The sequence below is a fragment of the Lagenorhynchus albirostris genome, chromosome 11, assembly GCF_949774975.1.
Source record: "Lagenorhynchus albirostris chromosome 11, mLagAlb1.1, whole genome shotgun sequence".
Taxonomy (NCBI): Eukaryota; Metazoa; Chordata; class Mammalia; order Artiodactyla; family Delphinidae; genus Lagenorhynchus; species Lagenorhynchus albirostris.
Window position 1 is genome coordinate 18,283,063 of NC_083105.1, and position 23,915 is coordinate 18,306,977.

The 23,915-nt window shown below is 40.8% G+C and overlaps 2 protein-coding genes across 2 annotated transcripts in view; one reads left to right on the plus strand and one right to left on the minus strand.

The window, feature by feature from the left end:
- Positions 1-1,153: 1,153 nt before the first annotated feature.
- On the minus strand, positions 1,154-18,383 carry HSP90B1 (heat shock protein 90 beta family member 1). The gene is made up of 18 exons (XM_060164586.1): positions 18,219-18,383; positions 17,106-17,208; positions 16,263-16,404; positions 15,583-15,699; positions 13,898-14,229; positions 9,827-9,938; positions 9,478-9,600; positions 8,078-8,194; positions 6,233-6,370; positions 6,072-6,149; positions 5,872-5,937; positions 5,133-5,402; positions 4,614-4,859; positions 3,962-4,098; positions 2,576-2,654; positions 2,329-2,484; positions 1,944-2,066; positions 1,154-1,447 (listed from the first exon to the last, which is right to left on the minus strand). The coding sequence occupies exons 1-18, from the start codon at positions 18,265-18,267 to the stop codon at positions 1,418-1,420; spliced, it is 2,418 nt and encodes an 805-aa protein (XP_060020569.1). The 5' UTR covers positions 18,268-18,383; the 3' UTR covers positions 1,154-1,417.
- Positions 18,384-19,051: 668 nt separating this feature from the next.
- Positions 19,052-23,915, plus strand: part of LOC132528669 (putative tetratricopeptide repeat protein 41) — an 82,839-nt gene continuing 77,975 nt past the window's right edge. The window contains exon 1 of the mRNA XM_060164646.1: positions 19,052-19,303. The gene's annotated coding sequence lies outside the window, so the exon portion shown is untranslated. The remainder of the gene's footprint in view (positions 19,304-23,915) is intronic.

Below are 23,915 nucleotides of genomic sequence, written 5' to 3' on the forward strand. Positions count from 1 at the left end.
AATACTATTTCAGATGGCTATATTTAGAGAAATCATTTCTCCCGTAACACATTTTAAAACAAATTAAACATATCGATGAGGATCTTCACTGTAGTTATACTTGTGGTAGGACTATAGATGATTTTAAAAAGACAGCCTTTTAATTTTGGAATAAATTTAGATTTACAGGAAAACTGCCAAGATAGCACAGTTCCTGTATCCCACTGCCTGTTTCCATGAATGCCCTCATCTTACATGACCATGCTAGACATCACACATGCCAGAGCTAAGGCACAAATGAATATGTCCGACTCTGGATTTCACCAGCTTTCACCCAGGTTACTACATTGCATTTAGTTGCCATGTAGTTTCCTCCAGTCTGTGACTATTTGTTTTTTGGGTTTTTTTTAACATCTTTATTGGAGTATAATCGCTTTACAATGGTGTGTTAGTTTCTGCTTTATAACAAAGTGCATCTGCTATACATATATCCCCATATCTCCTCCCTCTTGTGTCTCCCTCCCACCACCCTCCTTTTCTTTGGTTTTGACCTTAAAAATTTTTGAAGAGTACTGTTCACATATTCTAGGTTAGGTTAAGGTTGGGAAGTTTTGGAAAGAATACCAGAGGTGAGGTACCCTTCCTCATCACATCAGCGGGTACATGACATCCCTGGTGATATGAACCTTGATCACTTGGTTAATTAAGGTAGCACTTGCCAAGTTTCTCTATAGAAAGTTACTGTTTTCTCCTTTCCATACTCTGGAAGACAGTCATTAAATCCAGCCCACATTGAAAAAGAAAAGGATTAAGCTCCACTTCCTAGAAAGGGGAGCTTCTACATGTATTATTTGGAATTCTTCTGTAAGGAAGAGTATGTCTTCTTTCTATGGGTGGTTTTTAAAGATAATTTTAAAAAACCACTTTTCTTTAGTAACTATGAATTATTTTTGAAAGGAAGAAAACCCAAGACACATGATCTAAAAAATATTTTTCCTTTATTTTCTATCTATACGAGACGATGGATGTTCACTACTTATTGTGATCGCTTCCTGATGTACGCAAGTCACTGTGCTGTACACCTTAAACTCATACAGTGCTGTATGTCAATTACATCACAATAAAACTGGAAGGAAAAACAATCGAATTATGAAAAGGCAGGCAAGACACTGAATGTTTGGGATCTTTTTTATTTTTATACACATGACAAGATTTTACACCAATAGTCAGTTAAATAGTACAAATTTACATTCATGAGGAATGTTAAAAAAAAATTCAACTAAAAAACCCACTTCTTCCTGTGACCCAAAATCCCAACATTTGACAGTGCGGGGGAGAAGGGGGCTGGGGGGAGCATCCACAACAAGTCTCTCCCAAAAGAAATGACTGAAATTTCACATTCCTTCTTCATACGGGATCCAAACGGCGACAGTGTAATTTATAGTTCATCTTTTTCAGCTGTAGATTTCTGTGAAAAACAGAAAAATCAGAAGACATTAAAAACCAGCACAACAAACCTTAGCTCACAGAAGGTTCATGTATGGAAAAAACAATTGAAATGGACCCAGCCTATCCATTAACTTGAGCTGTAGGCTAGAACCTCACCTTGCTAATCTGCAAGATAACTTAAAGCCCAACAACAAGATCAACAGTCCTTGAACACAAACAGTCAAAAATTTAAAATAGCCTAATGTTGCTAGAGTTAAGGCAGAAGCAAGTGGCAAAGAACACAGAAGCACCGTGGGCTAAGGAACAATCTGCTTAATAACATCTCAAGAATGGATGGCTAACCTAAGGGAATAAAGGAAGTGGGAAGATCAAAGTACACACTTTAAATAAAGAAAAAAGGGATTTGCTCCAGCTTTTGAATTTGATAATTAGATGACTATTTATTTCTTGACTTCTGTAACAGTCTTAACTTTGCAAGAACTGAAAATGCAAGTCCCATTCTTGGTTTGTTCTACCTTTGCTGTTTCTTGTTCCTCCTCATCCGCTCCTGCATCCATTTCTTCGTCGTCGTCTTGCTCTGTGTCTTCTGCGGTATCCTCTGTTGTTTCTTCAGGTTCTTCTTCTGGTTCTTCTTCCACCTAAGGGGAACATTTATGAGCCCATTAATGCATTGAACACCTTGGATCTATTTTCACTTTGCTCATTTAAATGTATAAGATCATAATTAACCTCACTCCAGTTTATCCAGAACTGTAGAGTCAACCCTCTAATTAGAGTTAACAATCACGCTAACAAAGGGAGACAGACAAAAAAGGGATGTAAAAGGCGGGGAGCTTCTCATTAATTTCTAGCATTGTGCGTGACACTGGGGATTCAAACATTCAATAAATTACTTCAAACCTTTGCATCAGGGTCAATGTTTAAGCTGAGGCGAAGCATTCTTTCTATTCTATCTCCATATGCTTTAGTGTCTGGTAAAAGATATCCTGACCGCAGTGTTGCTGTTTCAAACAAAACCACAGCAAGATCTGAAACTGTTTTGTCATCTTCATCCTCCTGAAATGGAAGAAGTCACACCTGATTAATATTAAAGGGTCCAAAGTAGTCAAATTAAGAGACAAAGGAGTATGGCTATGATACTGCTCACCTTAACTCGTCGAAGCATGTCTCTGATCAGTGGGTGTCTGGGGTTAATTTCAAATGTTTTCTTCTGGCTGGCATAATAACTGTTACAAAGTAAACAAACATATCGAATTTTAGGGTCCATGCATTTCCCATACTCTATTACTAACTCACATAATTACAGAGAACAACTTTTTGAAAAATCGACATGCTTATATATTGTTACATCATGCTTTATATGTGTGTGGTTAGATGAAAGAGTACAATAATGAACTCTTATTTACTGATGAATCCCAAGTGCCTTTGTTGAGTGGATGAACTGATTTAATGTCCTGTTCACCCCCTCTTAATGTATTCACTATCTTAATTGCATCTGTGTCTCCCCAGAGTTCTGGAACAGAACAGCCTCTGGGTGCTGCTCAAGTAACACCTTCTCCACGATGCCTCAACCTATATGGTTCTAAGAAAAACTGCTTCTTTTCTCTGAAGTCAGCTGCAATGCCTCTGAGTATACCTTCATCGTCATTAGCATCCTACCATCCCCTGTGACTGTTCTCCCTCCTATAGCTGCATGCCGAGGACAGGGTGAAGCCCCTCTCCCTACATCCTGGTATAACCTATCATACACGCAAGTCTTAGAGGATTATGATTTGTCATCCTGACTAGTCTGAATGTCACAATTTATTTTATAAATATTACACATTGGTGAGTCACGCTAATTACGAATTATAGATATATTTTTAAATGGAGTTTGGGGATTGTGACAATGGAAACTACACTTAGGAGAAGAATCCTTAAGGTAGGCCTGGGGAAAAAATGTATGATGATTATTAGGTAGCTAATAAGAAGATATTCCAAGTAGAAGAGAATAAAAACAAGGAAGAAGTCATTTTCAAAGCTATTGTTGTAACATTAAAATAAAAACTTGAAATACATATTTCTTGAAAATAAAGGGTACCAAAGATCCAGTGTACCTCCAGTACTTGGCCCTTGAGTTCAAATACTCGTTAACTTGTGCACCCTCTACCCTTTATTTTGTGGAGCATACTTGTTGGGGGTGAAAGGGGTGATTAAAAGGATTTAACGCCTTTAAGAAAAATAAGTGTCATTAACTTCATCTGTAACTATTATCTAAAAATGTAAAAGAAGTCCAGATACCAGGCCAAGCATATAGTCTAATGCCAAAAGACATTATGTGTAACAGATTAAGAAAATTTCCATCTGTAGATAAAATACTATAAAATAAATCACAACCTCAAGACCTTTTCTTTAGCAATCTAATGTAGCAATCTAATCCCTTTGTAAACTTATCTAATATACAACAGACACTTAAAACACCTCAGTTCTTTGTATAGAAGCTGCCATTATCTTCTAAAGGACGGCTGTACAAGACTTCCCTGAGGATGCTTACTTTGTAGAGATGTCCTTGCCGGTCTGGTATGCTTGGGCTTTCATGATTCTCTCCATGTTGCCAGACCATCCGTACTGGCTGGCCACAAGGGCACATGGGGACTCTGTCAGGCGCTGAGAGACCACAGCCTTTTCAATCTTAGGATAAGGAAACCAAAAGTTAGAGATATATAAATATCAACAGTTAAGGTCGTGAAGTAATTGCATTTCAACTCCTTAAGGGCTCACCGCTTAAGATCATAAACGGAGGCAGATCAGAAAAGTACCTCTCACTCAGATTTTTAGGAAACTCATTTAACAATCTGAATTTTTCAGTCATAAATACTTAAACATCAACTTTTAAAAACATTTAAAACTTAAGTTTAATCGGTAAAAATTTAAGCTATTACAAAAACAGTATTAAATTATGGAAAACTTTCAATTACAAAGGGAAGAAATATACCCACCCACAGGATAACACTTACCCTTTCAATTCTTTGTAGTTCATAAATTTTAAGCTCAGCCTCCCAATAACTTAACTACAATATTAAATGTTGTTCTGTACAACTTTTAATGGTTACAAAAGTACCAGCTGCAAAGTTTAATTTGCTGACACAACACATTTTTTAAAATGAAGATGCTAGAATTTTCACAATTTCTAATTTCTAGAATACCTTGTCCTTGAGGGCTTTATCTTTCATCCAATTGAGCAGAGGCTCAAATTCTTTCTCAATTGCTTCACGACTCTCCTTACTTTTCTCACTTTCATCAAACTTCACTCCTTCCTTGGCAACATTCTGGAACCTCTTCCCATCGAACTCAGGAAGAGCCTGAATGCAGTATTCGTCCACAGGTTCTGTGAGATAAATCACTTCGTATCCCTTTTTCAGAAGTCGCTCAACAAATGGAGAAGATTCAGCCTACAAAATTAAGAAAGTAACGAAAATTTCCAAGTCTGGCCTTGGTATATTTGTTCATCCTAGTAGCTACATTTATGTAATACCAGCAACCCCATTTTACAGGTGGAGAATTAAGAGGTGCAGAGAATATAAATGACTTTCTTCCTATCAGTGACTGACAGGCCTCATAACCACTTCAGTTTATAATTTAAGTAAGTTTTCCTTTTTTTTTTCCCTCAAGAGTTGGCTATAAATGCCCAGCTACATACCAGGACCAGTTCAAGTTCACCTCACCTCTTTTCTGCTGGACCCAGCCATGAAGTAGATTTTGTCTTGCTTCTCCTTCATTCTTTCCACATACTGGTCTAGACTAGTAATGTCACTTGGATGATAAGAAGACTGGAATCTAAGCAGTTTAGCAAGACGTGTTCGATTTGAGTGGTCTTCTATCACACCAAGCTTGATGTTGGTACCAAATTCTTTCCAAAAAGTATCATTGTATTTCTCATCAGCAATCTTCTTGATCATGTCCAGGGTTTTACGGACAAGTTTCTTTCTAATCACCTAAACAAAATTAAAGAGTAACTTTACAAAAGCTCATCGCAAACTTTTGAGAACATACAATACGTAAGGTAGCAGGGGAGTAGTGGTGAAAGATACAGATGCTGGTATTTATCAAGGGGCAGGGAATGGTGAGTACTCCTATGTCAGATGGAGCAGAAACTAAGTTGTCCCTGGAAACAGTCACAAGATTGTTTTAATGTTTATATTCTAACTTTAAGACCAGGTAGTGGGCATATATGGGTATTCACTGCTCTTTCAACTTTTCTGTATGTTTGAAAATTTTTTATTATAAAATGTTGGGGGGAAAACAATCAGATTCTCAGGATTTGATCATTCCAGAGTAAAATTAAGTTCTTTATCTGAAAAGCCAAGGACTAGTCTCAAAACCTGGGAACTCCACTAATGGAGTCTTGTTCTCTGAGGCCCAACCAAAGAGCAAGGCGGCCGGTCTCTTCCCAGAGACACTCACCTTAAGCAGTTTATGTTGCTGAAGAGTCTCACGGGAAACATTCAAGGGGAGATCATCTGAGTCCACCTTCAGGTGGCAAAAGAAAGTCCAGTTAGCAATAAAGACACTCGAAAAAAATAAAACCAACCAACCCAAAGAAAACGCCACTTCCAGACCCCCACTCTAATCCCCTCTTCCCCCATTAATCTCCAGATACTTACAACACCCTTGACAAAATTCAGGTATTTGGGCATCATATCATGGAAGTCGTCTGTGATGAATACTCGGCGCACATACAGCTAAGCAGAAACCAAAAAAAAGGTGACTTTCTGGAAATCATACTTTGAAATTTTAAACTCAGTTTATACCATTAAAAACCCACCTTAATGTAATCGCTCTTCTTAGATCCATATTCATCAAACAGACCACGTGGTGCAGATGTGGGTACAAATAAAATTGACTTGAAGGTAACTTCCCCTTCAGCAGTAAAGTGGATATATGCCATGGGGTCATCGCTTTCCTAGAAAGTTGGTATCTTAGTCATTCAAAAGGCACAGGAAAAAGCGGTTTGCGATTCAAAAGGCACAGGGAAAAGCGATTTATTATGTCGTACACATTCAGTTTAACATTTAACTAACAAAAAAGTACCCTTACCAAAAAAGTGAAGGTGGGGGGCAAGGAGGGAAGAAGAAACAATTAAGATTGCACTTCTAGCTGGCTGTACATGGTTGTTCTGATGATGACTGTCAATAATATTACTCTATCGCCTAAACCTGGGGAAGGATGGATGAGTCTAGGTTCCACACATGTGAGAGAACAGGACAGGAAAACCACCGCCCTGCCTAAATGTCAAAATAATACACAACATTTCATGAGTGTACTGTTCAACCAAAAAAAGTACTCAGAAACAGGATTCTTCCATGAAATTTGGAACAGCAGTGGATAAAAAGAGGTATGTAAATAGCTATAAAGCGTAAGGACAGAAATTTCCTGCATTATACATTACCGTACCCACATATGGCTACTGGACACTTGAAATGTAGCTAGTTCACACTGAGATGTGCTGGTTAGTGTAAAACACACACCTCACAAAATAACCAACCAAACAAAAAAACCAAAAAGGAAACAACTCAATTTTTTATAATGATCACCTGGTGAAATAACACTGTTGGGTATGTTGGGTTAAATAAAATATATTATTAAAAGTTAACTTCACCTGTTTCAACTATAAAAAAATGTAGCCTCTAAAAGACTTAAAATCACACACTGCTCACATATTTCTAATATAGCTGCTTGAGACGAAAGTACCTTTACATATGCACTAGGACTTTCGAGTTCACAGGAATGAAAGTAGAGGCAGAACCGAGGGAAAGTTTTTGGAAGTAAAGCTGAAAGGATGGTTGGATGTTAAGGTAAGGAAAACAAAGGTTAAGTAACGAATCAGCAGATGGAATAGAGCAAAGAACAAATACAATCACAGAATATTAAGTTTTCTCTAGCTGTGCTAAGTCCATTAAACTGTTCTCTTTTGTGCAAGATGTTTGAGGAAACGTTAACTTGAAACAATTTTAGTCAATGCTAGTTTTGGATTCTAAGAGTTACAAGAAATGATCAGTAAAACAAAACATTGGCAAGGAAATAGATTTAGTAATTATTCCTAGGCATATGACCTCAAAAGAAATGTTTGATGTTGTAAACAAGCTCTTCAATATTATGTTAAAAGTCATTCAATAACATGGTTTTAGGTCTTACAGGTTCTGTAGTAGAAATCAAGCATGTATCTAGTAGGCAGTTCTAAATCTTTTTGTAGCACAGACCACTTGGCAATTTGGTGAAGCCTACAGATTCCTTCTCAGAGTAAAAATTTTATTTTATTTTATTTTTTTTTGGCAGTACGCGGGCCTCTCACTGTTGTGGCCTCTCCCATTGCGGAGCACAGGCTCCGGACACTCAGGCTCAGCGGCCATGGCTCACGGGCCCAGCCGCTCCGCGGCATGTGGGATCTTCCCGGACCGGGGCACAAACCCGTGTCCCCTGCATTGGCAGGCGGACTCTCAACCGCTGCGCCACCAGGGAAGCCCCAGAGTAAAATTTTTTTAATGCATAATATAAAATACACAGGATTAAAAAGGAAACCAGTTGTGTTCAAATAGTAATAAAACTATTTTTCAGCATATTTTTGATTTAGTAATGTTTCATTATCACATTATTCTAAAATAACATTTACCTTTGAAAATGATTTGTAGAAAGCTTTGTATTCATCCTCCTCCACTTCTTTCGACGGTCTCTGCCATATCGGTTTGATATCATTCATAAGTTCCCAATCCCAGACAGTTTTTTCAACCTGAAGTTACAGTATTTGATTAGTCTCTCCTAGCAGATATACCAGTAGTATCAATAGTTATACTATAGTAACCACAGCTTTAGAACATTTCAAAAAAGTATTAATATACGGAAGCACCAAAGGGTACCTATACTGTAGTATGGTTCTTGCCAACTGGATCAAAAAAAATTTTAAAAAGTACTTCTGTCAACACTTAAGACTGTTATTTAATACAACAAAGACAAACGGTTATTCATTATAATTGGTAACAATCCAATTAAGGTTTTTTCAGTTATTTTTAACTAGCTAAAATGTTATTTCGTAAAAATACCTGTTTTGAGTTTAGAAGGATATACATCTTACGTATTTCTATTTCATGACTTATAGAAATCCAACATCTTACAATAAATATTTCTCAAAATCCACCACCATTACTTCTACCTACTCTACTACCTAAGAAGACCAGAGAACTAATTTTATAGTTGATATCTACATGACAAAAGAAGATGCAAAAAAGCTTCTTAAGCTTTTAAAATTCAAAACATATCATAAGCCATCAGTCCTGGGCAATATATGGAAGTCAGAGAACTCTTCATAAAAATGATCTGCATTTGCTACTTAAAACTTTCGAGAGAGAGAGAGAGAGAGAGAGTCTAGAGTGTGTGCGCACACACACACACACACACACACGCGCACGCACACACAGAGTTTGGTTTTAAAAGCTGGGCCTAGGGACTCACTCATTGAAAAAAGAAGACCATTAAGAACTGAAGCTTACCCTCAAATCGGTCTGTGCATATTTGGGTTTCTGTGTTTTTTTTTTTCTGCATCTGTTTTTTCTAACATAAGCTAAACAATATTTTTTACCTTAGTTCTCCCCTCTCCCTGGTTTTATCAAGATATAATTGATACACATCACTGCATGAGTTTTAGGCATACAGCATAAAGGTTGAATTACACATATTGTGAAATGATCACCACAATAAGTTAACATCCATCATCTCATATAGATGAGAAGAATAAACAATTTTAAAAAATGGACCAAAGAAAGAAAAGTTTCTCCTTATAATGAGAACTCTCAGGATTTACTCTCTTACCGTTCCTATACACCACAGAGCAGCGTTAGCTCTACTTGTCATGCTGTATGTGACATCCCTAGTACTTATTTACCTTATAACTGGAAGTTTGTACCTTCTTCCAACACCCCCCCACCCCCGGCAACAACAAATCTGATCTCTTTTTCTATGGGTTTGGTACTTTATAACCTAAACGATATTTTAAGTAGGAAGATGAACCAGACTTACTTTTTTAGTTTTTGGTTTCTTTTCTTCTTCTTCTTCTTCTTCTACTGCAGCTTCATCATCAGATTCTTCTTTTTCTTCTTTTGCTGCTTCTTCTTCTTCCATGGGTTCCTCAACAGTTTCAGTCTGTTGAAGTAGAAAGTAGAATTACGGTTGAACTCATTTGTTTAATAATTCTGATTTCATCTATAGGATATGAAACAAAATTACAGCTGAAAAAGTCGATCTTCAGTAAGAAAACACTGAGAGTATCCTGTATTGAAAGAACCATATTTAACGTTCATTCTTTCAGTGTTAAATATTCGAATATGTGCCAAGGTAATACACATAAATTGTATTCCTACAGATTTACCTTGCTGCTCCATACATAAATAGGAAAGTTTATGAACTGTGAATATTTTTTCACGAGACTTTTAATTGTATCCAGTTCAAGGTAATCAGATGCTTCTTCTTTTAAAACAAGGCTGCAAAGAAAGTAAGACGTTTAGAGAAAGACATGATGGTTTAAAAGATCTGACTATCAATTTGTCTAAATACTCATATGACTATAATAGCCAGCAATTCTATGTATAACCAACAATGTCCCCGTTACCCATGTTAAGAACTCTCATCACTGATAAAGGTTTGTGAGCTAAATATACCTAATATGGGTATGGTAAAGGAAGAACTTTCTTGCACTCTCTCAGGTGGAAAATATTCTTAGTTCCAAGTAAAAAAATGAAAATGTTCTCAACCTTCTCAATGTGCTGGATGTTTTCATTTGAAGAACAGAAATCTTAAGTTAGCTGAAGGTGGGAAATCACTGCAATATTCTGGAGAAAAGTAGAATCTTATGCACTCTGATAGCAACTCTAGAAATCAAGTGATTATTGTAGTTAACCCCTAACAAAAACATGTTCCTTAAAAAAAGCTAGAAAATTAATCTGAACTATTGTTTACATTTGCACTAGACAAGAAAACAGTAACCACCTGTCACATGTGACTATTTACATAAAAGTTAAAATCAGTTCTTTAGTTATATTGCCACATTCCAATAGTCACATGTAGCTAGTGGCTACCATATTGGATAGAGCAGTGATAGAACATTTCTACCACAGAAAGTTCTACTGGATAGCACTGGCTTAGATAATTACAATATCAAAAATTGTAGCACTGCTTCCTCTTCTTCCTTACTACCCCTTCTGCAAACACCTCCTCCATCCACCAAGAATAATAATCACAACGTACTCTCAAACACAGCAGGTAGTCGTGATGTTTGTGCTCCCAATAAATATGGGCAATGTTGTATCCATGGTTCTCTCCCTGCCTCAAAAAGCTTATAGTTTAGTAGCACCTGTCAACAAGTAGACAGCACATGATGACACAGCCTGGTGAGGGGACGAAATCTCTGGTCTTGGAGCATACATGTTAGTCATCCGGGGTTAGTGGAGAGTTGCATCACTTTTGGATGCAAATTGAAGCTGATGGTTAGACATCTTAGTTAGAGGTATTTAAGAGGCAATTAGACATATGAGCCCAGGGCCCCGCAGAGAGATCTAGACCAGGGGTTGGCAAACTCTGGCTGGCACCCATAAGAAATTTTATTGGGATACAACCTCATCCTATATTGTCTATGGCTGCTTTCAAACTAGAATAGGAAAGTTGTGACATGTGACAGATCCTATAGTCCACGAGCTTAAAATATTTACTAGCTGATCCTTTAAGAAAAAGTTTGCTGACTCCTGATCTGGACTAAGAATATAGATTAGAGAACCCTGAGGAGGAGCTGGAACCTGGATCCAAGACAGTGGTTCAGACTGCATGCGGGACACGGGATAACGGAAAGGGCTGAAACTGAACTTTTGAAGAAAGAGAATATCAACATTGAGGCAACGGAAAGTTTAAAAAGATGAAGCTAGGTACTGAATGGATTGTTTTAAGGTATGAGCAGTAGAATGCAAATTCTGTAGAAAACACAAGAGAAAAACTACAAAAAAAAAAAGAACCCATTGCTGGGAGCCATACCAACTAAAATAACCCTGAATCCACTGGATTTAGCAACAAGGATTACTGGTGACTTATTTCAATGGAAAGATGGTGGATAAAGTCAAAACACAGTGGGCTGAGCTGTGAACAGAAGGTGAAGTAGCAACAAAGGCAAGTATGCTTTTTTGAGAAGCTCAACAGTAGATGGGGGAGAAAAAGAGAGTGCATGTCTGACAGCAGCATGGGGCATCGCACCACCTGCCTTTGTTCCTTTTCCCAGAGACTTCAATACGTTTACACTTTGATGGGAAAGAGGAAGGTGTTCAGGAAAGGCTGACTTTAAAAGACATGGCAGGCATCAATTTATGCTTAGTCTCTGAGGAGGTGGCGTGAGAGACAACAGATGAGAAGCAGAGATTAGCTTTGGGGAGAAATGTAGAATACTCCCTCATGGTAGTAGGAGGGACAGAGGCAATTTTTACAGCATTTACAGGATGCTAATTTCATGATCTCATTTAATCCTCACTAAATCTCTCATAAGGGTACAGTGGTGGCTAATTTAGGGGCACAGACAGGAGTAGGGAGGAAATTGAATTGTCAGATGGTTTCTACTTTATTAGTCAAATATAAGATAAAGTCATATGTATGCAGGGCAGGATCCTAACCTTGTCGCTTCCTTGCCTTTGCTCTCCTTTCCCCTTTGGCCATTCTAGACTTTCAGTTCCTCAAATGGGCCTCTTGCCTCTGGAACTTCCAACATGCTGTGCTTGCTGCCTAGAATATCTGAACCTAATTTATTACCATTTCAGAAAGACCTTCTGATAAGGGAGGTATCCCTTAACTTCCTTTCTGGCATTTGCTACTCTGAAATTATCTCATGTTTTTTCTTTCTTAGTCGAATGAGCCATGTGAAAGTAGGGACAGCAACTGTCTTATTCTCCACTGTAGCCCTAAACCCTAGCAGGTAACAGGCACTCAAATGGATATCTGTTAAGTGAATGGTCGGGAAGGAGGGCTTAAAGAAAAAAGGTAATTTTGCCAAGGAAAGGAGAACCTGTTGTAAAATTTCATTTACTGATCAACCATCCATGCTACCGTAGGAAACCATCCTGATGACCCTTATTCATTCATACCAATACCTGCTAGTCATGCGTTAGGCTCTGGGAATGGAGTATTAACAAAATGTTTGCTCACATGGAGCGTCCATCTAGATGTCTCACCTGTCTCTTGGCAACCTAAGACATTAGCACCTCTTGGGACATCATTTTCTCTTTCTAGTTAAAAGATGCGATTTACCTGTATTCTCCTACCACCTAACAGAGAGGGCCCTGGGTATAACTATTAGGGATGTCTCCTAAAGAGATCAGGAGATGTGAAAGGCAGGAGAAGGTAAATTTAGAACAGTAAATTAGTAAAAATACTAAAATGCAGTTGTCTAGTTTCATGAAAGGAAAATCTCTGACAATGAAAATAGGGAATGTCTTCTGGGATGAAGAAAATTGGTTGAAATCATAGATGTATGCTTGTTTCCTACCTGAATATTTAAAAATCCTTAATGTTGAGAAAATTTTAAACTGAATTAAGAAAAAAAATCAAGACTGTGGGCACATTTTCACTTGGCAGAACTGGGCAAGTCAATTGACCTCTAAATTGGAATTTCTTTATCTCTAAGATGGAGAAAAAAACAAAATGCAGAAAGCTGCCCTGTCGTCTGTCTGTCTGTCTCACACTTCACAGTGCTGCAAGCACCAGGAGACACTGGGCATAAGATATGTCTCGTTGACACCAACAATAGGTACTGGCTTAAAATGAATTCCATATCAAATTCAATAACTAGTAACTATCCTCGAATGAGACGTTTTCTTCCAAAGAACTTTCTTAACTCTCTTCAAGTCCTTTATCTGTTCCTGTGCTCTCCAACCCGCCCCCAACCCTGGCTACTATCTTGGCATGTTTTCAACCGTTACCCAGGCTACCCCAAGAGTCTCGTCTCATCCAGTCCTGCCATCCTCCACACCACCTTCAGAAAACTTTAACAAAGTTCATCAGAAATTCCATCAGTAACTGCCACTACCTGAAAGGAATTCCTTGAATCTTGTAAACACGCTGTGCCACTGCCGTTATCCATGATGCTCCACAGACTGACACCACTTTTCTAAGTCCTGCTTACCTGGAAAACCTGGACAAGCCACTTGTTTCTGAGGCCTCCGATCTGCCTTCTCCCTGAAGAGCTAACCCTTCCTCCTTCAAGCCCTCCATAGACAGCAGCCACCATAACTCTGGGTCCGGCCCTTAGCAAGACCTCAGAATACTTCAAGTGGTGAAAACTGTTCAAGTTGCTCATTTTTATAGGCAAAGAAATTAAGGCCCAGAATAAGCCGTTTGCTCAGAGCCAGAACCGGAGAATCAACATCCTCGTTACGACTATTAATTCTCATTAGGAATTAGTAATACTTACGTAATTGTCGTTCCCCGTCCTAGAGTGTTTCCTCTGGGGTCAGCAATTACAGAAAATTCATTGGAGTCGGACTCCCAGATGTGCTGGGTGTCGTTGTTGTGTTTCGACGTGACAATAACTTTATCTGCTACAAGGAAGGCAGAATAGAAACCGACACCAAACTGGCCAATCAGTTCTGAAGTTGACTGGCCATCTTCTTGTGCCTCAGTCATTTTGTTTAAAAACTCGCTCGTCCCAGATTTGGCTATGGTACCAAGGTTTTTAACCAACTCTTCCCGGGTCATTCCTACACCAGTATCTGTGACATGGAGCAGGTTCTTCTCCTTGTCACACTAAAACCAAGACAAGAACAAAACAGTTATACTTGCTCAATACTCACGATATAAAAAGGAAATACTGAGCTATATATTGAGAAACTACCAGCTTTGGACCACACCAATTTCAATACAGAAAACAAAACTGAGATATTTTCCTCCATATAGTATTTTATGGGCTTTTCAAAAAGCGTACATCTTAAGCACAAGCATCTTTATAGAGAGTAATTTTAAGTTCAGTGTATTTGGTAAAGTATCCATAAAAAGAGGGCAAGGACTGGTCTAAATGTCAAAGGGCAGAGACAGACCTAAATAAGGCAAGCTATTTATGAAAAAAAATTCAAGAAAAATAAAATTCTATGTTTCACCTATTTCTTTGATAGAAATTAAAAGGATTCAAAACTTGAATGACTTCTGTCTTTGGAATCTGTGGTGACCAATGTTCTTCACTAAACATTCCCAGCGCTCTGCCTTCCAGAAATACAGTAGGAATATACTTCCTCCACTTATGGTTGGATAAGGCCATGTGACTAGCTCTGGCCGAGGAGCTGCAAGTGGGAGTCAGGAGTGTGGCTTTCAGGCTGGAGCCTTTAATTGATGCGAGCCCCTCCAAGCTTTCTCTGCACCGTGGCAACCAGCTACACTTCAGATGGTGGCTGCTCAATCAGCCTGTGTCATAGAGATGATGCAAAGCAAAGGCCACAGGCAGCCATGACTGATGATTTAAGCCAGGGGTTGGCAAACTTTTTCTGGAAAAGGGCCAGAGAGTATTTTAGGCTTTGTGGACCATACGGTCTCTGTCAAAAGCAGTCACAGATAATACACCAACGGGCATGGCTGTGTTCCAAAAACATTATTTATAAAAGCAGGACTTCCCTGGTGGCGCAGTGGTTAAGAATCCACCTGTCAATGCAGGGGACACCGGTTCGAGCCCTGGTCCGGGAAGATCCCACGTGCCGCGGAGCAACTAAGCCCGTGCGCCACAACTACTGAGCCCTCGCTCCACAACTACTGAAGCCCACACACCTAGAGCCCATGCTCCGCAACAAGAGAAGCCACTGCAAGGAGAAGCCTGTGCACCGCAACGAAGAGTAGCCCCCTGCTCACTGCAACTAGAGAAAGCCCTCACGCAGCAACAAAGACCCAACGCAGCCAAAGAAAAAAATAAAATATAATGTTAAAAAATATATATAAAAATAAAAACAGGCAGCAGGTCAGATTTGACCCACAGGCCATATTTGGCTGAGCCCTGATTGAAGTCCCCGACACTTGGGAATTGTTATTGCTCCTAACCTAGCCTATCTTGACTGATACGCATTCTCTATCTCTAAGAATTCTTTGTAGTTAAAAAGAAAATTGTTCTAAGCTTACCTTAATTTTAACCGTTAATTCCTCATTTCCAGCAAGAGCATTTTCATCAGTCAATGATATTAGCCTTATCTTATCTAAAGCATCAGAGGCGTTCGAAATCAGTTCTCTCAGGAAAATCTAAATGGAAGCCAGATTTAATACACACTTAGATTAGCCTCAAGATACACGAGACATTAAATTTAATGGCAAACTCATTTTATTTCTACTCTTTACTCTGAAAAAGCACTCTTCAAGGACTAGACTTCTATGGTACAGAGGTGGCGTTACTCTCCTGGTAAAAGCAGGCACAGCTCTCTACACAAAGGACTGTAGCTACTACAAGGAACACCTGAACTGCTGAGCGTAGCTGATACTCTATTTTCCCTCCTAATGATCTTTCTGTATGCAATACTCGAGGCTTAGTTTGTTATGACTGAACGTAAGACTCACAACTATTTAGCAGGCCACGAAAACAGTTGGAGGGGAAAGGGAAAAAAAAAAGGGAAAATGTTTAGCAACCCTCCCCCTCCCCCCAAACACACACAAATAGGTATCTAGTAGTGATTCTTGTACATACTGGGTTTTTAAACTTTGCCAACTACTTGCTTGGAATTGCTATGTCAGCACATTCACTATGAAAGTTAACAAGTTAGCTACCATACGGAAACAAAACAACATTATCATAACCACATGTTGCTTACCTCTTTATTTTTATACAATGAATTGATGATAAGTTTCATCATTCTGTTAACTTCGGCTTGGAAGGCAAACTTTTCTGATTTCTCTCTAAGTTCTCTTATCTGGGATGCATTTAATCCATCCAACTGAATAGCTTCTTCCTCTCTAAGGAAATAAATTTGATCAACTAATACTGCATTACTTAATTCCCTCCAAAAATATAGGATCTGTGATGAGAGCAGAGTGATCTCTTAAGGTTGTCTTAATGGTTAAAAAGCTAAAATGCAAACCTTTACATTACTAGTCTACCATCTCATTATTATTTTATCACAGTACATTACCTTTAACAGCAAGTTGGAAATACTCTGTGTTAAACATTGTCAGAAAAATAAACCCAACCTCCCTCTCCTAAAAAGCAAAGTCACACATTTATGTTCCCTCACAGGGAACCCTCTGCCTGGGAAACTTTGGCTTCTAAGGGTCTACAAAAGTTTAAGTCCTAAGAAGCTGAATCAAAACATTGCTCAACTGACAGAATTCCTTTTTAAAATTACTAAGTGTACACACCGGGTATAAAACCAAAGGAAAAGCCTTTTCTAAGGTCTTAGGAAGGCTATAGTGCTAGCATTCTGAAACAGAGTTATCAAAATAGTTTTCAAGGGAATTCATCTCATTTTGACCAGTCATTCTTAGTGGCAAAGTTAGGAGACACTACTATGTGTGCACACACTTGCTACCCCTAACATTTTCTCTATTTAAATTCAGAGTATTAAACTTCATCTGGATCTTTTGAGAAGAGACACAAAAAAGCTATTGTATTCCAAGTTCCCAGCGGGTTATCTGTATAGTTTCAGAAGAACACAAACCTCTGTACTACTTCATCATCTGTCCTTGAGCCTTCTCTACTTTTACCCAGATCTTCTTCCACTGTCCCATCCACATCCACTTCATCGTCAGCCTGGACAGACCCTGATGGCAGATTTAACACCAGAAAACTCTTAAACATCGTTGCTTCATGTACTTCTCAGAAGAAACAAGATCAAACAGGGCCAGTGTAGTGGCTGCAAAATTCACTTGGCAAATACGGGAGGGGGCGATGGAAGAATGGATCCACTGGTTTAAATATCCAGTGTAAACCCACGTAAGCGTATTTCTTATGTAAGTTCAGATACTGAGGTCTCCCAGGAGATTTTGAAATACGGAGGCAGCCATCACTTCTAAAGGGCGGCCCTGGGATCCTTTATAAATACTGTTTAGCAGATTCGATTCCAGGCCCCTTCTACATTCACACGTGTTGCCCGCAGGCCGAGACTAGGCCTCCAAACTGACCATGCCAAAACTTAGGCCTTCAATACCACAAGTCAGAACACGAAAAGGATTTGTGCAACCCCTAGCGAGGGGAACTGAAGGGCTCAGGAGCCTGAGAAAGCGAAGAGACGTTTAGAGATTTTAAGATGTTAAGGAGCTCGAGCAAAAGTGAGTCAAACACGCTGACACTGCCGGTTCGCTGCCCGCGGGCCTCACGCTCCACAGCCCAAAGGCTAAGAAAGGAAACTCGCGTTGGCGAGGCGTGGAAGCCTGGGGGCGGGGGGGTCCTCAAACTCTGATGGCCAAAGGTTGCGGCATCTGACAAAAGTCCTCCGGAAAGGGCACACACAATGCTCCCGGGGGACGGCGGGGAGGGGGGCACGAGCCCGAGGGAGGCCCCACCGCGAGGAGGCTGAGCCCTCTAGGAGCGGATACTAGGAGATGTATAAGGGATTAAAACGACTCCGTTCTCCTTTTATCTTTCCAGAGGAAGGAGAGAGTAAACGAAATCCCCTGAGCCTCTTTCGAGGAAAAGCAATGGACACCCCACAGACCAAGCACAGGCCCTGTAATCACCCTCCCGGGCTCAACGCCCCCAGAACCTTCGAGAAGAGGCCGCGCTTGAGGAGGGGGGGGCGTCCAGGGGGGCCCGCTCCTCCAGGATCACTCACCGAAGGTCAGCAGGACGCAGCAGAGGCCCAGCACCCACAGGGCCCTCATGGCGCACGGCCGGTGAGTCTCAAGTCCCCTTTGATCGCAGGAGCCGCCTCCGCCCCCCCTACTACGCCAGGCTTCGATCCTCACACCTCAAGCCTTGCGATCCGCCCACTACCCCCAAGCAGGTCGGGCCGCTTTTCACCCCCACTTCTCGAGGGCGGGGGACGGGAAACACGAATCCACCAATCGTGCCGTACCACGCACCACCTGTACCCAATGGGGACTCGTGGGGGGGAACCTTAGTGCACCAATCGGAGCTGTCCAAGTGCGGTGTCCAATGCACGAAGCGTGGCTCCTTCCGATTGGTCAGTCCTGGCTCCTTTTCTCCAATCAACTGGTTCCGCGGGCCCCTCTCACGCGGGACCGCCCCTTTGCCTGTGTTGCTCTGGTCTCTAAGGGAAACCCTCCAATGAACGTCAGCACAGAACACATCCTCCTTGCGGAGGGGTCACGCGGAACCACTTCCGGATCCTGAGCGCGCTTACTCCGTGACCAGGGGAAGCGGTAGCCATGGCAACGCGTTCTTCACCTTTCCCTTGTCCATGCGTGGGGTCACATTGGGAATGATTCCAGAGCGACTTTTCGCAGTCAGCTTTCTATCTGGCAGTGCTTCTCGGAATCGAGACACACGTGAGAAGTTGAAAATCCCCCGGCTCACTTTTCGGTGGGGTTGGGGAGGAACTACAGTTCCCGGCATGCAACGTACTAGGGGGAAAACACTGTAGTGCATGCTGGGAATCGTAGTCTTTGATCAGCTGCGTAGTTTGGCCCTTTCTTCTGCCTTTTTCCCAGCGTGTCTTTGCGGGAACTCTTCGCTGCGTGTTTTAGAATTTATATCTCGTTCCCAGTGCCGTAGAAATTTCTGCGTATTCCAGACTCTCTAGTGTACACAGCCTTCAGAACCTAGAAAGCCGCCAGGCCTTGGCCGAGGCCGCCCAGCGTTCTGGGGGTCGGCCTGAGTCCGGCCCAGCCTCCGTTTCATGGACGCGCCTTTCCGAATCTGGCTTCTCGTGCGTCACGTGGGCAGCCGGAGCTTCTGGTACGTCTGCACCTTTCACGGCCGGAATGCTAGGCCTTCTGTTTCGGTTTACAGAAGAGGGTAGTGGGGCTTTTTTTTTTTTTTCCCTTCCCTTACGGGAAATCGCGAGCAACTTTGATGCCCTGACTCCCTCAGGAGAGTTCAAAGGCGGTGAACCGGTGGTCCCAGAGTCCCTGCTGTGAGTCAGGTGAAGTCCAGTCTAGCAGAAAAAAGAAAAAAAAAAACACCACTCTCAGTTTGACGGGTGCAGGAGGATACACCTGCAGATCTTTGAAAGCAAAACCTGTGGGACTGCAAATGAGCGAGAGAGTACAGCTTTGTAACTTCATAGAAATACAGAAAGACATAAAACACCAGGTGGCTTTCGTGTGAGGGAAGTCCCTCACCCAAAGCTTGGGCCTTTGGAAATATTTTCTATGGCTTTTTAGCCTTTACAGAGCCCCCAGCCCGACCCGCACCCGGTTTCCACAAAAACACTGCCTTCCTTACCGCTTCCTACAGGTTAATTGAACTTCGAATTTGTTTTCAGATAATCATCCGAATTCCTGAAGACAAGCTTTTCAGTGACAGGCTATCGTATATATTTATAACTTCCCCTATTGAGGTTCGCCAGTCTTAATTCTGTGGTCAGCACTTACACGTTGTGGTGGTGCCTTATTTACGTCTAACCAAATTATCTGAATTTGTTATTAGTAAGAAAAGGGTAGCTTACAAAGCTTTTGTTATGCCTCTGTGCTTATTTTTTTTGTTTAAAGAGTTACTAGGGTGTGAATTACATTCAGAAATCTCAGATAATTGCATTTTTGTGTGTTTTAACTCCTGTTTATTTTTTCTTTTTAGAAAAAGATGAGTTCCTTCACTATTCTGCATTTCACAACATTTCTTCCCCTTTTTCTCTAGCTCTGAACAAGTAAGCAACCAGTTCTGAAACTGCAAATTCCATCTTAACTGGTCAGTGGTGGGTAATTTGTGCTGCACCTGAAGGGAACTGAGAATGAGGCAGGCCCTCCAGAATAGATGCATTGCTTGTGGGTAGATGTTACTGCAGATAACAGTGGGAATGTATGAGGCAGGCAGAACGCAAGACAATAGACTGGCAGAAGAACGTGGCTGGTTGTTGTCAGGCTCAACTCTGCCCCTTTAAGACATGATCCCTGGCTATGCACCCTGTGAAGGTAATGGGCAGCTTACCCCATTCCCAGCCTTGCTGTTTCTTCCCAGCCTTGCTGTTTCTCCTCTGTAGTCTCCACTTCTTCTGCCTTTTGACCTGTGATTGATCCTCATGTCCCATCTTGGCTAGCTCCTCCAGAACTTACACTCCAGATCGTTTTTAAACTGCTGACCTGTGGATCTGATTCCCTCGCTTCCTAATTTTAGTTTTTTCCTTTTGACATTATATGTCCATGACTAGTATAGGGAATAGCTACCTTTGTTGTTTTTGTTATTGTTGTTGTTGTTAAGCTTTTTCTTGAGCACAGCTAACCCCACTAGACAGCACCCTCCTTTGCAGTTGAACTTGGGAGAAAACACCAGAGAGGCAAAGGGGTGCCGTTAGGAGCAATGGATAGCTCAACTGGTAGACAGGTGTAGTCCAGCAGCGAGGAGTCAGGGAGGATGCAGACTGGGAGATCGAGGCAGGAAAGCAGTTGGCATCGGAGAGCGTTGAGGAATGAGGCTGAGCACCAAGGTCAATTTTTTGGTTGGTCAGTTGGTTCATTCATTCTTTCATTTATTAATTCAGCAAGTGTTGAGGACCTGGTATGTGCCAGGTATTATGCAAGGTGCTGGCAATAGAGGGGTGAGCAATATTGATATGGTGTCTGTGCAGAGTTTGAACAAATATTAACAGTGGAGTTGCAGCATAAGTGCATGTATCTTATTTAAACCAAAGCAAAGATATAAAAGAATGACTGCAAAAGAATGTGAGGGAGCTTTTTGGTGTGATGGAAATGCTCTTGATCTTGATTTTGGTGGTGGTTAAAACTCATCAAACTGTATACTTCGAAAAGAGTGAACTTTGTCGTGTAAATTATACCTCAATCCAAGAAACCCTAATAGCAGCCATTGATTTAAACAACAAAACACTGAAACCATTTCAGTAGGAAGCAGGAAACAGACAGAGATGCCCACTATTGTCAGTATTGTCCCACACTGTTTAGGAGGGTCTAAGAAAATTAACTGAAATTAATTTTAAAAAGTTGAGGTTTTTTTATTTTGAAATCCCTTCTCACTGGTGAAATGATTGCCTATCCAGAAACTCAAGAGACTCTAGCTAGGAGAAAAAATTACTGACTATAAGAAATATGTAAACATCAATAGAATTGCTGTAATCTTGTAAAAAACACAGAAATGGAAATTTTTAAAATTTCATTCATATTAGAGACCCAAACCATAAAATACTTAGGAATAAACTTGACAAGAAAGACATAGCTCCAACATGAAGGAAACCATAAAATCTTATTGAAGAATATAAAACAAATGGAGAAGTTGGGTCTGGTACCATACCCTATAGGGTATTATTTACTGCTATGTAACAAATTACCCCAAAACTGTGTAGTTTAGAACAATGAACATGTATTATCTCACAAAGTATCTGTAGTGGGGAATCTAGGAGTACTTAGCTGGGTGGTCCTGGTTCAGGGTCTCTCATGAAGCTGTAGTCAGGATGTCAGCGTGGGCTGCTGTCATCTACGGCTTGGCTGGGTCTAGAGGATCTGCTCCTATGATGACTCACTCATAGGTAATGGCAGGAGGTCTCAGTTCCTCACCACACAGACTTCTCCATTGGGCTACTTGGGTGTGCTCACAGTATGGTGGCTGGCTTTCCCCAGAGTGAGTGATCCAAGTCAGAAAACAAGGCAGGAGCCATAAGAACTCATGACCGACGTTGGAAATCACATACTATCATTTCTGCAGTAACCCTACTCAGTGAGAAGAGGGGATTACACAAGGAGGTTAATACCAGGAGTCAGAGATCATTGGGACCATCTTAGAAGCTGCCTGCTACCATACCGTAGCTGCAAGGGAAGCTGAGCAAGATTCTAGCTGGCATCTTCAGCTTCATTTGTGAGGAGTGGGCTCATGAAATGGGGGACAAGGACCAGAAGTGGGGATTTCCTCCAAAATAGGAAGGGGATTCAGATGTTGCACAGTCAAAAAGAATGGTAAATGTTCACTACGTGTTTGAATAGACAAACAGAACAGTGCAGCAAAAGAGAGAATCCAGACATAGATTGTTTCAATTTAATACATGATAAAAGTGATATTTCAATTTAGAGGAGAAAGGATAGTTTGTTTCACAAATGATGCTGGCCTTGACTGGTTATCCATCTAAAGAAAAATAAAGTTGACACCTATCTTACATCATATAAAAAAAGAAATCCAGTTTAGGAGGAAATAAGAAAGCCTGTGAGTGCACGCTAAGAATGGGGGAGACCTACTCAATCAAGATTGAGCATCCAGAAAATACAGCAGAAAGCCTACAGTGTTTACCAGGCTCCTCTCTGGTGGGCCCGGAACTCCAACTTCTGTCCTACTAGCACTATCACCACGAGGCTGCTGAGTGTTGCCTAGCGCATCAGCCTTGTGCTGCTTTCTAAGAATATTAGCTCTGCATGGTGTAAGAATCAGCAGGCATTTTAAGGGGAAAAGCAACAGAGAATGTAGGGATCACTTCTTAACCCTTCCTTTCTGGAATCTTGTCTTCTGAAATCCTGGTTGCCTGAGTAGCTGTCTGATGCCTTTAAATAAATCCTCAAGTATCTTATCCAGCTTCTCTGTTCTGGCAGGAAGGTTGCTCTGCTTTGAATTGTCCTTCATGGTAGAATGTGGAAGTAGATGTAGGAGATGTAGATGTTCTTGGTCCTATTTTAATATTGGGGTTCAAATATTGTGTTTCAAAAATCCCAATATTTCGGGCTTCCCTGGTGGCGCAGTGGCTGGGAGTCCACCTGCCGATGCAGGGGACGCGGGTTCGTGCCCCGGTCCGGGAAGATCCCACATGCCGTGGAGTGGCTGGGCCCGTGAACCATGGCCGCTGAGCCTGCGCGTCCGGAGCCTGTGCTCCGCAACGGGAGAGGCCACAGCAGTGAGAGGCCCGCGTACGCAAAAAAAAAAATCCCAGTATTTCAGCTAAGACATTAAACAGCCATAATTATTTCCTCATGTTAACCTTTCGGTAGTTTTCATCAAGTAATTAATATGGTGTTTAATGTTTCCGAAATGTGGAACTTGTATTGTTTTTGACTAGAGAACAGTAAATGTGTTTCTAAATATTTAATGTAATTGTAACTACAGTTTACATTAGTTTACATTATGTCTTCTTTTTGACTAGTTTTAACCACAAATGTGGATTATTTGTGATCTCCCTAGGCCCTGCCCCAACTCACATCACGTTACCCTGCCTGAGCATTGACTGTGGGTTTATATAATGGTTACCTGCATTTGCTAATAAAATCTGTGGGTGCTGTGACTCTTAACATGCAATCAGAGAGTTTAAATTAAATTCATCTGTGGTCTTGTAGTTTACATTTTATTTTCTATTACCTAAAAATGAACATCTCTCTAGTCTCTGCCTTAGAAAAACAGATCAATTAAAAAATATATGTCCGGG